At 45.3% G+C, this 13,936-nt stretch overlaps 1 protein-coding gene across 1 annotated transcript in view; it reads left to right on the top strand.

The window, feature by feature from the left end:
- LOC128066381 (myotubularin-related protein 10) overlaps positions 1–13,936 on the top strand; it is a 43,423-nt gene that overhangs the window by 25,115 nt on the left and 4,372 nt on the right. The window contains exons 6-14 of the mRNA XM_052659407.1: positions 1,208–1,298; positions 7,144–7,303; positions 7,777–7,864; positions 7,945–8,033; positions 8,437–8,567; positions 9,631–9,700; positions 10,307–10,377; positions 11,876–12,045; positions 13,120–13,290. Of these exons, the coding sequence (XP_052515367.1) occupies positions 1,208–1,298; positions 7,144–7,303; positions 7,777–7,864; positions 7,945–8,033; positions 8,437–8,567; positions 9,631–9,700; positions 10,307–10,377; positions 11,876–12,045; positions 13,120–13,290 (1,041 nt within the window). The remainder of the gene's footprint in view (positions 1–1,207; positions 1,299–7,143; positions 7,304–7,776; positions 7,865–7,944; positions 8,034–8,436; positions 8,568–9,630; positions 9,701–10,306; positions 10,378–11,875; positions 12,046–13,119; positions 13,291–13,936) is intronic.

Raw genomic sequence — 13,936 nt, 5'->3', positions numbered from 1 at the left:
TCCTAGTTTTATGTTTTAATTTAGTAAGACAGGAAGCATTTATTCTGTAGAAGGCTTCTAAAATATATTTCTAACAACTGACACATACTTACCAGTGAATAGAATCTGCATCAGCCCACTGCAGACATGGCTAATTTGAAAGGACTAACAATTAACTAAACTTCTTGCTTGCTCACTGTCAAAAGCATATCATTCTGGCATAATGCTTTTTCTTCTAAAGGATAACTTTTTAAGTAAAAAGTTGGTCTGTTATTCTCTTGCATCTGTCTTCATTTTCCTCTGTCTGCTTGTGTGAGATTGTTTTCTCCCATCTCCCGTCACTAGTCCGGGGCTCTGTAAGCTGGAATACCATCCTTCAGTCCAGCAGCAGTTGAGGTTGATCGCAGCCATATCCCCCCGTGTGCAGCTGCTCCCGAGGCTGGTGTGTGGTTGAGTTGCCCATCCTTAGTGCAGCCTCGATTTCATCTTCATAATTCACATGCCCAGACTGAGGCTCCAGGCAATGAGTTGACTTCACGCAGGTTCCTGGCAGGTGCTTGGTGGGGCTGGGTGATCCAATGATCCAAGCCCTGATCATTGGATTACAAAGACCATGCTTTTCCCAGCACAGGCAGAGTCTCAACCATTTTACTTAAACAGTTTTTTTTTTTTTTTTTAATGTATCTCTTTTAACCACCCATAGACTTTTGGGTTTCTTACTAATTTTTATTTTTTGTAAGAAAAGAATTGTAGCTCTTCTGTTTTTAGATTTTTCTGAAATCTAAAATGAGTTATGAACATTAAAAGAGCATCCCTTATACTGAGCCTTCTGAATTGCTGGTATTAAATAATTATCGTCCTTAAAAAATGAAAATTTCTCCTTTTTTTTAGGAGTGGATATGTCACTGCCTTTTTTGAGAATGCTTCATTTACTTTCCAAGTTTTGTTTATCTGAGTAAAATTATTTCCCTGTTAAAATTCAGCTCAGCAAACATGTACTGAACACTTAGTGTGTAGTCACTAAAGATTGAACAGTGTCTGGGGGCACAGCAGTGAATGAGATCCCTGGCCTGAGAGAGCCCATTCCAGCTCTAGGTCAGCAGAAAAACATGGAAACAAGTGTCCATAGACCTTGCCCCAGATGATGCTCCCCACACCCAAGGCCTCGTTGTACGTTTCATTTAACCACGTGTGTTGAAATCAATTCTAAATGTAGAATTTTTCCTAGGTATGCCTTGCAATAGCTCATTATTCCCAGCCAACAGACCTCCAGCTACTCTTTGCATTTGAATATGTTGGGAAAAAATACCACAATTCAGGTAAATATGAAAATATTAACTACTGTGACTAACTTTACATTGTCTTAAATTTTATTCTTATGTTTTATGAGAAGCCTCCAAGTACCTGAGCCTTAATGATTGTTGAATTATTACCTTCATAACTATTAGAGAATTAAGCACTCTGTGCTAAAAGAGATAATATTTGTCAGATTATTTCCTTTAAAAGTGAAGAACCTATAAGCAACTGTAACGAAAGGCTTATGGGAAGTGTGTCAAGTATTTTATCTGCAGTCAGTGGCTTGTATTTTATGATGAAGGACGATAACTCTCCCTCTCCACCATTAATTGGTAGCTTGAGTTAAAGTAATCTTACCTTTTAAGAAAACTGGAGGAAATTAAACAACATCTGAAATTCTTAATCTTTTTTGGAAAGGTGTGATTTCATGCAAAAGCTGAAGTGGCTGAACTCTTTAATGGACTTCATTAAGTCAAAATATTGACTTTATAATTATGAATAAGATTCATGAAAGGAAGATGAGCATTCATCTGAAAGACAAAAAACAATGTATTTTAAACCGTTTTTACAAAAGTGAATAGTTCTGTTCACATAGATGTCAGTGATGACACCACCAAAGAAAATTGCAAGTGATCATATAATTCTGAGTTCTTTTATATATAAATGTAATTTTGATCAACCGGTTTCCTTTTTTAACCTCATAAAAGGCTAGAGGAAAATCAGTGAGGTCATTTGTCACTTCTCCCCCTCATAGGTTAGTGAACACCTGTCTGTTGCTTGCTGAATCTCATGCTTGCCCTGTCTTCAAGGGAGCAGGATGAATCAGCTGCATGTTTGTAGTGAAAGGTCCCTTCACCTAGCCAGCATGGTCCTAAAGGGGAGCTTGTAAGTTACTAATTTTACTGGCCTTTTATATTTTGTTAGAACATGTATAGTAATCTAAGTAATGTGTGTAATAAAAGTGTATTCCAGTATCATTATGTTGTAAGTGCATTAAGACGCAGGAGCAGCATATAGCACCCACAGATGCATGTGGTGTCAGTGTACTTCACTGCTTTAGACGATGCTCCTAAACACTGCAGATATGACAGGTGGAAGTCATAGTTTTTGTCTTATGGTACTATACTTGAAGAAATCGGATAACAAAATGTTTGTAATTTAATTTTTCATATCAAAATATAACTGTTTGTAACTTAGGCTTGAACAATACAAATAATTTTTTCATTTCTTAACATAAAGCAAATCCACTTATTGTCTGAAGATGAGGTGCTGTAAGTCTGCACTAGGAGGTGGACAGATGGCCCTCTGGCACATCATCAGGCTGCAGATGCGATCCTCAATCACACTCTCACCTCTCCTAGGAGGGCCTTTGATTCCCACTGTTCATGATACAGACCAGCTGCCTTTTTTCTGGTAGGAACGAGTCCATTGTAGAGACCTGCAAGTTCTGCACAGTGTGATGCCTGGAACTCAGCCAGGACAGTGAACTGTCTGATGCATTTGGTGACCCGAGGCCCGATTCCCTGTCTGCTCACGGTTGTCTCCATCAACTGTGGGCATCTCTGGGATGTTAATATTTTAAATAGTTTATTCAGTCCATAGCCCTTCTACCACTGGGTTTCCTAATTCCCATCCATCTCTTCTGTATCTTCTCACGTGTAGCTTGTCGAGAAAGTAATGATTGACGATTAACATGTAAAATATCTAGGAGCACTTTATATTGCATCCTTCAGACTCCTCCTCCTCGGCAGGCACTTCGTACATGTAGTGCTCAGCCAGAGTTCTGGGAAGGTTCCTCGTAGGGTAACATCCTTTCATACCCTCCCTGAAGGTACACTGCATTTGTAAGATCAAAGGAGGCCTGAAATTTCCACACACTGCAGTCAGAATCCGTTAAACTGATTCTGAAACTGATTGGAAGACCCAGTAACCCACCCTTGACCTTCAGGATGACACCTTGATTCAGCGGCTGGATTAAAGAAGCTCTTACTACAGGCAGGCAGGCGACAAAGCTGTTTTCACAGCTGGGACGAGCAGCAGGAGGATGTGGCCAGCAGTTTTCTAAGAGCCTTTTAGCTGGCCTTAGTCGTTCTGAGGTTTTCTCTTGTGTTCAGCATCACTTGAATACTTCTGGGGGGATCCTGATATTTGGGAAGATGCCTGGTACCCGCGGGGTGGGACAACCCCCACGTTGACACCTTGGCAGGCATAGGCACAAACAGAAACAATAGTTCTGTTTTTCCTCTTTTAACCTGAAGGCAACCATGAGGATGCCGTTTTCAGCAGTCAGTGTGTTATTGGACAAATAACGTCCAAAAGATATAGGTCCATCTTTGTTATGAAATTGACAAGAGGTCAGATTGTGCTTCTGGACTAAAAAGTGAAAACCTCGGGTTCCTGACAGGCCCAGGATCAGCAGCTCCACCCTGTGATAGACCCCTGCTTACAGATGGGGCAACAAGATCTCGGGGTGCAGTGTAAACTCTGCAAGAAAGTCAAGTCAGTGACATCATTTTGTTTTGCAATCTTATCCTCCTTTTGTAAGCATTGGATGTTCCTTTAGGTGCTTATTGGAAAACCACTTGCTGAGAACGAACTCCATTCAAAACTGTAGAAAGTTTTAGTTTATTGTTTGTCAGTTCTTCTAACATTCTCATGTAGCTGTGAATGGTTGTGACTGGTGCTCTGTCTCTGCAGTAGGAGTGCGTCAGCCTATATACCAGAATCCCTGTTGGGAGGGCTTTTAAAAGACAGTAACAGTGGCGCCATCCAGCCCATGAGGTCTGAATGTTGCATCTAAACCACTTTGTTGACTCAGCTCTCTGGAACTTCTTCATGATCACAGTTCTGTTCTTCCCTTCCTTGCCCTCTGTGTGACTCTGATTTCTGCAGTGTCCTTGAAGTGATGGGCTTTGTTTTCCTGTGTTGACTGCTTTGTGGTCTTTACTGTTGCTTGAGGCCATTCTGACTATGGAGGGGCTGGTTACATGGAAACTCTGTAGGGCTGGAGTCTGGGATAAGACCTGTGAACTGTGTCACAGGAACTAGTGAAGGTCAGGATTGCTCCCTGTCCTGTCCCTGTCAGCTGGCTGAGGACGGCTATCCTGAGACCTAAGTCAGCAACGTCAGGGTGGCCGGCTCTTCTAGAGGACCAGCCCAGCCAGCCTTCCCTGGGTACCCGTATACAGGCATGGGCTTCGGGCCTTAGGACTTCCTGGAAAGCATAAAAATTGCCAGACTCACTAGTGACAGACTGAGTACCTGCTGCACATACCATAATAAGCTCTCGCTGGAGAAGATGTTGAGTGTTCAAGATCCCTGATCCTGGCAGCTGAGACATGGATGGGTTCTGAACAGGCAGAACCTGTGGAATAGCACACAGTGCAAGACCCTGTTAGGTGCCTTCGCTTCATGTTCAGAAAAAGCCATCTCTTCATCCTCTGATCTTGAGATTTTATATATTTTTGCCAGAAGAGCAGTCTCATAAACAGTGAGTGTGTTCTCAGCCCAGCTTCCTAGTCTTTGACCTCAGGACACTGAGAAGCATGCAGTCCTGGCTACCCACTAGGGCAGAGCTGCCAGAGTGTTTACAAGCTTCTGGCGAAAGTCCGTGGTGTTCTTTCAGCTTCTCTGTGGTGGTGGTCTCAGTGCGTGGCGGGCACCTCTGTGCGGTGGTGGTAAAGGCAGCGTTTCTTTTCTTGGTTTGAATGTGGATGATGTTTGGTATTTGTTTCTGACAAATAGCCTTTATCGAGTTAAGGAAATCCCCTTTTATTCCTAATTTGCTAAAATTTGCTATTTTTTACATCACGAGCACGTGTTGAACTCTGTCAAATGTTTTTCTGTTCTTGAAAGGGTTTTTCCCCCTTTAATTTGGTCATATGATGAAATTCTTAGGTTTTCTAATACTGGCTAGCTTGCTGTGGGTTTCGGTGTTTTGGAACATTGGGTAAAGCGGGAATTGCCTGGGAGTTCCATGGGGGTTCTGAGTTCTAGAGCAATCACGGGTCCCAGGTTTCCCAGAATGTTCCTGTGGCTGTCACTCTAAGAGCAGGTGCTGAGATGGAGCACCATGCCAGAATGTGGGCTTAGAAGGAGCATTTTAACTTTTAACAGGCTCTGTTAGAATCATGATCATCATAATTTTGATGCCACTTAAAGGAGAAAATCCTAAATTCCTAGCCTGGCACCTGAGACCCTTCCTGATCTAGAGTCATGAGTGCTGTCCAGTGGTGGCGTGTCGTGTGCCCTGCATTGTCTAGTAGAGAAGTCGCTGGCCGTATGTGGCTGTTGAGCACTGGAATGTGCCTGATGCAGCTGAGGAACTGAATTTAAAATCTCAGTTAAACTTAAATTTCATTTGAAATATAAAGATAAAGAACACGTGTGGCTGGTGCTTGCTCTTTGGTACAGCACACCTGTGCGTCTGGGCATTCCCCAGCCTCCCTGCCGCCACCTCTGGCACCCTTACTGCACTTAAGGTAGTTCACTACTCAATGGTGTACAAATCGGCCACATTTCTTAAGTCCAGCTCTGCCCAGCACGCCCTTCTCCTTCTCATCAGCCACTGGGCAGCGCTTGCTTTGGCTGGTTCCTTAGGACTCTGCTTAGAGCATCTCGGGTCAGAAGCCTTCCTCCCCCACCCAGCCTGTGGCCCCAGCAACAGCGCAGGGCTTCCTGCTCCTCATCACTCACGTCCACCCAGTGCACTGACAAGCACCTTGAAGTAGGGGTGAAATCTTACTCGTTTGTCCATTTTCAGGCCTTAGCCTGTGGTCACGTGTCAGTAAATACCTGTTTTACAGCAGGTTTAGTAAGTAGTCCATGGGAACGGGCGCATCATGTTCACCGGACGGAGAAGGGTCTTCACAACTACAGGAGGATGGAAGTTGGAGAGCACTGGGCAACAAGGGTCAGGGCAGGCTTGCGAGGGTACTTCAAGAGAATGCAGTTGGAGACGTTGGGGCAAGGGCAGCATCCTGAAAGCCTGTTTCTCAGGTAGGGTGTCTTGTGGCAGCAATTGGCTGGGCTGAGTGCAGCTCAAGTAGGGAGAGCCCAGGCTGAGAGGGGTACCCTCTGTCACCCAGAGTGGACCCTTCTTTCCCTCTGGTCCCTTTGAGGCCCTCCTGAGGCTGTGCACATGCTCCCAGCAGGTTGCAGCACTTCTCAAGTGGAAAGCTTCCTTGCTTGGGAAGATCAGGTCCTGGCCTCTGTAACCCTCCATTGCACCAGCCCTCTAGTGGAGTGTGAGGAGTCCATGTGAGCTTATCATCAGAGGAAAGCTGAGTAGAGACCAAGAGTGTCACAGTAAGTCACAGTAGGAAAGGGCTGAGAAGTCAGTAGCGGAGAGATGAAAGGTCCAGACGGCTCAGGAGTGCAGGCGCTGGTGGATGCATTCTCTCTCTAGGCAAAACCAGCAGTGACCTGGGTTCATGCTTCAGCTTGGGGCAAGGGGTTAAGAGTGACCACAAACAGTTGAAAGTTGAGGAGGAGATGACTGGAGAGGAAATGTGGGAGCAGCATCGTTCATGCCCTGAGAAGGTGGTCAGTGAATGTAACAGGCAGTGTGTGATGTAGAGTGAGAGTGGTCCAGGTGGCCATGTGAGAGCCTTCTCTAGTGCCAGAAGGTGCTGCAGGCAGAGCTAGTGGTTAGACAGGGCATGGAGGTGCTGCAGGAGTGGACGCGGGGCATGTCCTGAGAGAGGAGGGGGCTGCCTCTTGGCCAGGACAGGTGGGGACAGGCCAGGACAGGTGAGGTGGTCTTGGAGAGACCGGAGACAAACAGGGATGCTACATCGCAGTGTGTTGGCAACAGGAGGCAGGAGAGGGGATTCAGAGCTGGCTTAATACTGTTGCTTTTTCTTGTAGCCAGCAAAGCTAATGGAGCACCCTTGGGAGCTGGGGGCAGCAGCAGCCAGAAGACGCCACTGTTCGAGACGTACTCAGACTGGGACAGGGAGGTGAAGAGGACGGGTGCCTTGGGCTGGAGGGTCTGCTCCATCAACGAGGGCTACATGATCTCCACGTGGTGAGTTCGCTCTGGCAGGGTGCTCACTGCCGGGGTGCTTTTAGGGGTAGTCGTCAGACTCTGCCGTCATTGGTAACTGGATGGGAAACAGACAAGAGGGAGAGAGAAGGATTCGATGCTTCTCGGTAGACTTGAGGGTCAGGTTGGGTTGGTGTGACTGGTGTTTCCTATCCCATAGCTTGTTGAGAGGACCAGGGTGGATTTTGTTTTTTTTTTTAGAAATTGCATACATGTTTGATTAATAGTCATTCTAGACAGTATTTCAAATGCTTCCTTTGGATTCTTCCTCTGCTATAATATAGCTTTTGGGATAACTGACCATGTCACATCTGTTTTCAACTGTATCTAGGCTCCTCAGTGTACCCACAGTGCTCACCAGGTGGGGTGCACATTAGTTACAGTGGGGTCTGCAGAGCATGCTTGTCCCACTGGAAGCCAAGCTCTCACGTCATGATTTGTGTTTTCATCTGCAGCCTTCCAGAGTACTTCGTGGTGCCGAGCTCGCTAGCAGATCAAGACCTGAAGGTCTTCTCCCATTCTTTTGTTGGAAGACGGATGCCAGTAAGTGAGGCCTGCTGGGTCTCTCCAATACTGTGTTCCACTTTCCAGCCGGTTAAGTAAAGACCTTGCTTCTCTCCTAGTTCTGGTGCTGGAGCCACTCGAACGGCAGTGCCCTCGTGCGCACAGCCCTCATAAGAGACGTGCTGCAGCAGAGGAAGATCGAGCAGAGGTGAGTGGGCCACCACCCTCAGAGCTTGGGGTATCTTTGTTGTTCTAGCTAGAGAGTCAGAAGGCACCATGTACTTCATACAAGCATTACCACTGTGGGGAGAATGTGAACGTATTAAAGTTAACTCTCAGGTTATACTAAACGTAGTTTAGTTCTTTGGCATACAAGGATCTTATGTTGCTGACATCTTGCTGTAGTGTTGCTTCTAAAGAACTTTCAGAGTGCAGTGATTCCTGGTCAAGACACTGCAGAATGAATCAGGTTTTTCTTATAGTTCAGTGCGTCCTAGGTTTATCAAGTCACACCAGCTAAGACGGTGGCATAGTTAGCTCATAGTAGGTGCTCAAAACGTATATGTTGAATAAAAGAATGAATAGTGACTCAAAGGTTTTGTCTTTATTAGGATTTGTAATGCAATAACTAAAAGTCATCCACAGAGAAGTGATGTCTACAAGTCAGATTTGGACAAGACCTTACCCAACATCCAAGATATTCAGGTGGCTTTTGTAAAACTTAAGCAACTTTGTGTTAATGGTAATTTTATTTTTATTATATATATATATACATATGTAAACAATGACTGGGTGATTCTATGAGGCATTGTACGAGGCATGTCAGGAAAAATGACATTACTTAAAAATTTAGAAATAGTTAATAAGTAGAGGCTCATTAATATACCTGTACAAATTATTATTATATGAGAATGTCAGAAGCTCTTAGAAAATGAAGTTTAAGCTGCGTTTAGTTTTGGAGGAAAAGTGTCTGCTAGTAGAACAGTGTGCGACCTCACAGACAAACAAAGACTGTAATGTGCTGAGTTATGTCTTGAGTCACATGAAAATGTGTGCAGCCTCAGAGTTCACGTATGTTTGCTGGAGCACACGCTCACGGGGTGCTTCGATGTGCCCCTGGGTGGCTGACTCACAGGAAAGGGCCCTTGGTGTGAAGGATGCGCAGAGAGCCCCTTGTCACTGGGCGGTGGAGAGGCAGCAGGACTGGAAGGCAAGCTGGGTGGAGCCGGGGATGTGTGTTGGTGAACACGGCAACTGTATCTTTCAGCCGTCCAGTACTCGGGGTGGCTAGGGATGGGGTTTGTGAGGCGAGGGGCACCTTGAGACGACCCAGGACAGGCCCTGCCAGGAAGCTGCCCCCTTCCCTGCAGGGGTTGCCACCAAGGCCATGTCAGCCAGGCACTGGCAGAAGGGAGGGGTGGGAGGCAGGGAGGGGTGGGAGGCAGGGAGGGCTAGGCCGGTGGTGGGGAGGCTGGGGAGGGAAGGCCAGAGTCCGGGAAGCCCAGGTCAGCAGCTCTAGGAGGCAGAGGTGGTTGGAGTCTCCGAGATTTCCTCGGAAGAGCCAGAGAGGAGACGGAGGCCTGGGGAGTGCTTGGTTCCATTCCTTATAGAACTGTAGTGCGACTTCTTAAATGTTTTTATTATTAAATGCAAATGTATTGCACTTCTTGAAGCCAACTTTTAAGTATTAGAAACTGTGATGTTTCATCTAACTCTCAATTTGATCATGTTAAGAAGCCCAGAAGTGTTATATTGAATATATATACGAGTGTATAGAATTACATATGTTATTATATTAATTGCAGAACCGTTTGAAGAAACTGAAGAGAAATGGCTGTCTTCACTGGAGAATACACGGTGGTTGGAATACGTAAGGTTTGTACAACTGTTTTCTTTTTCTCCTAACTCTTTATTTTGAAATAATTATATATCTGCAGGAGGTGCAAAAATATTACAGAGCCAAGCACTTCTCACCTGCTTCCCAGTGGTAACAGCTCACACAACTGGATGATGGCTGTGGAGCCGAGAAGCTGACAGTGGTATAAGCTAGGCCCTGTTCAGCATTTATAATCAGGTGTTCTCGTGTGTTTCTGTGTGGTTTCATCACATTTGTAGACCCACGTGACCACCAACAGAGTCAGGATGCAGACTGCCCCATCACTACATCTCCCTCCTGCCACCCCTGGAGGGCTGCGCCCCCATCCCCTACAGCTCCACCCCTGCCCCCTGGGAGCCACTCATCTCTTCTTCATCTCTGTAGTTGGGTGATTTCAAGGTCATGTAAATCAGCAAAGGTTAATGAATTTCCCTGAAACAAAAACCAAACTGTGTTCATATAAATACTGAAGAAACTCCGAAAGGTTACAGAGACTACAAATGGGTATGGTGAGAGATTAGATTTGCTTGACTTCAAGTACTTTAAACAGTATATCTGTAATGGAAGTTTAGTTTTTAACATTGTGTTTCCCTTTCTGTTTCCAGGGCATTTCTTAAACATGCAGCAGAACTCGTGTACGTGCTAGAGAGCAAACGTCTGTCTGTAGTGCTGCAAGGTAACCACTCCTGACCACCGTGGTCCCTGGGCCACAGTATCTTGGGTGCTGTAGCTTTAGGGTACACTTTGAAATTAAGACATGTAAGTCCTCCAACCTTGTTACCAAAATTGTCTTGGTTATTCTAGGTCCTTTGCATTTCTGTGTAACTTTTAGGATCAGCAAAAAGCCTACTGGGTTTTGGATAGGACTATGTTGAACTGGAGACTGGGGAGAATACTGTGTTAACGTGGAATCTACCGATCCATGAAATGAATGTCTCTCCATTTATTTGGGTTTTCTCTCATGTCATGTCAGCTTTATAGTTTTTAGTGTAGAACCCTTGCACTTATTTTGTTATATCTTTGTTTTATTTTTGATGCTGTTGTGAATAGTTGCTTTTTAAATTTCATTTTCAGATGTATTGTGTACTCGTTGTGTATAAAATTCCTGCAACCTTACTAAACTCATTCATTAGTTTTAGTAGTTGTTTATGGATTCTGCAGGGGTTTTATTTTACATATGGACACTCATTGTCCGCAAATATAGTTATTGCTTATTCCTCTCCAGTTTGAAATGCCTTGGATTTCTCTCTCTTGCCTGACTTCTTGTGTAGAGCTTCCCGGACACTATTCAGTAGAAGTGACAGAACAGACATCCTTGTCCTTGTTGCCCATCTTAGGAGGAAAGTGTCCAGGATTTCACTGGCAAGAGTGATGTTAGTTGTAGGTTTTTGTGGATTCCACTTGTCAGGTTGGAATTCCCTTCTCTTCTTAGATTGCTGAGGGTTTTTATCCAGAATAAATGTTGAATTTTAATCAGACAGATGCTTTCTATATATCTAATGAGATGATCATGTAATTTTTGTCCTTTTATTTTTTATTATGGTGTGTTACTTTGTCAGGTGTTAAACCAACCTTGCATTTCTAGGATAAATTCTTGCATTCCTGAGATAATTTGGTTTGTTTATACTTTGTTGATGACATTACATAAAATGGATACTATATGATAGTTTTCTTCTGATTTTTGTGGCTGGCTTTGCTATCAGAGTATTCCTGGTCTTATTATTAAAGGACATCAGATATGAAAGATGGGAGGGAAGCATTTGCCACCTTGTCAGATGATGGTGGATAGTTCCCTTTCTCTCGTTCACCTCTGAGTCACCCTGTCGAGCTATCAGTGGAAAGATTATGGGATATTTAATACTGTTGCCAAAACAGGAATAGAATGGACTCCTGGGAGATTTTTACCACAGATCATTGAAATGTAAAAAGAGTGAGGGCCACACTTCTGATACCTAGAAAACATTCATATGTAAAAGTCCATCTCTCCATTAAACATGAGTGTAAATGATCTGTAGGTAATATTTAGAGTTGCTAGCCTGAATGAAATGTCCTAACACAGATGATCTCAAAGGCCGCCGCACACAGAACACTGAAGTGTATGCTCTGTCTCCCCTTCCGTCCTTCTCTGAGCATTCTGCTGTGTACTGAGCGTTGTCTTTCCATTTCACTGACAGAGGAGGAGGGAAGAGACCTGAGCTGTATCATAGCTTCTCTGATCCAAGTGATGCTGGACCCCTATTTCAGGACCATCACTGGGTTTCAGAGTCTGATACAGAAAGAGTGGGTCATGGCTGGATATCCGTTCCTGGACAGATGCAACCACCTGAAGAGATCGGAGAAGGAGGTAACAAAACCTTCATGCTTATCATCAGCCCTTCAGCATGCACAGGGTAAAACCCCATCATCATGGGGAGAGATATTCTGTGCAGAAGGGGACAAGGAGGCTTTTAAAACATTGCCTTCACTACATCGTATCTTCTTAGTCCAAGACTGACCCATGGATAGAGTTCAAGTCGAGGTGTTTATGAAGACTATCATAACTGTATGATAGGCGACACTCTAAAAAGTAATCTGTTGAGTTTCTCTTAGTTGAAAACTGCTTGAAGAAATGCCATTAATACGGCAGGTCTTCTGTAAGCAGACAATAGGCACGTTAGGTATTTTGGAAAACCAGCTTTGGAGTATCATAGTTTCTTAAAATGGGGTACGTGTGTTGAGGGAGGCTGGGGGGCACACATAAGAGCTGCGAGGCTGGCACGGCCTCGGGTCCTTGTGGGGCTGTGAGAGCCCTGCAGTGTCCCATGTCAGGGAGGCTCCTAAGAGCACTGCTGACTCGCTGTCCCGTGTAACAGTCCCTGCCATCTGAGGAAGCCCCAGCAGTGAATGCTTCTCATGTTGACTCTGACTCATCAAGACACACTGGGTGGATGCAGGGGCTGCTGCCAGCTGCTGCATTGAGGGTGTGCCCCGGGACCCCGAGGCCACACCAGCCAGTCTCTGAAACCCAGGAACGTCTCTGGATGCTGACTGCAGGGTCAGCCAAAAGTTGTTACAGAAGCTTCTTTTTGGTTTGGAGGTTTTTTGTTTTAAATGTTCTGAAGAACTGTTTCCAGGTTTGGCTTAAACACTTATTTCCCTGTTCCCCCTTCACAGGCGATTCCCTGCCTGTCTGTCTAGTTTGCCACTTCACCGTGGTGGACTTGGGCAGAGAGGTGCTGAGACACGTCCCAGGGCAGCCTCGGTCTGAGGGTGCCATGGCCGTCTAGTCTACTCATGTACGCTGAGCTCAGCTTTGGGGCCACGCACAAAGGCTTCACTGTCTACTAATCTCTTCCTTCATGTCAGTGAGAAGTTTGGGAGTAGACGTGAGCCCTGCGGACCAGCACTGAGTAATCTCATTTCCTCGTGTGTCTGCTAGGCTCCCGTGTTCCTGCTCTTCCTGGACACTACGTGGCAGCTGCTGGAGCAGTGCCCAGCGGCCTTCGAGTTCTCTGAGACTTACCTGGCGGTGCTGCACGACAGCACCCGTGTGGCCCTGTTCGGCACCTTCCTGTTCAACTCTCCGCACCAGCGTGTGCAACAGAGCACGGTGAGCACCCACTATGGCAGCGTGTAGTAGCTGTGTTCCTGTTAAACTGTCTCAGTTATGAATACCTTTTTAAGCTGTAGTTTCAGATGGATAACAATCCAGGAACTTGAACCTGTTGCATTTGTATGAGTGAGCAATATAGGTCTTTCTCTCTGACATTTATTGAAAGATGCAGCTTATTTTAACCACCGTAAATGTTGTACTTTTGTATTTATATGTTCACCTTTGAGCTGTCTGAATGGGTAATTGGTAAGATCCTGTTTGAAAACATTTATTTCCTAGGACAGTAGAATAAAAGGAGTATAAAGCAAATGACTTTTCTTCGAGAATTCTATGGGGAAGGAATTTGAGAGGAAACACAGGCATGATGCAAGACTGGAACTCTTGCTGGGCACTGCTTCCCAAGTGTCCTCAGACCCTGATGCCATGGGGCAAGTCACTTTTACGTCGGCCTGTCAGATTCCAGGCCCAACTCTTAACCCAGAGGAATAACCATGACTAGGGAGGGTCTCAAGCCAGACTTGAAACCAGCTTCTGGTTGCCCTGGTGGAGCCTTCTGGAACCACGAGTTCTGTCTTATCCATATCTGGAGAAGTGGGTGTAGCCACAGAGGCTGCAGTGCCCAGAAGGATGCTCTCATGGGTCT

Source organism: Budorcas taxicolor, chromosome 21 (assembly GCF_023091745.1).
Source record: "Budorcas taxicolor isolate Tak-1 chromosome 21, Takin1.1, whole genome shotgun sequence".
Classification (NCBI taxonomy): domain Eukaryota; kingdom Metazoa; phylum Chordata; class Mammalia; order Artiodactyla; family Bovidae; genus Budorcas; species Budorcas taxicolor.
This window is presented reverse-complemented; position numbering and strand designations above follow the sequence as displayed.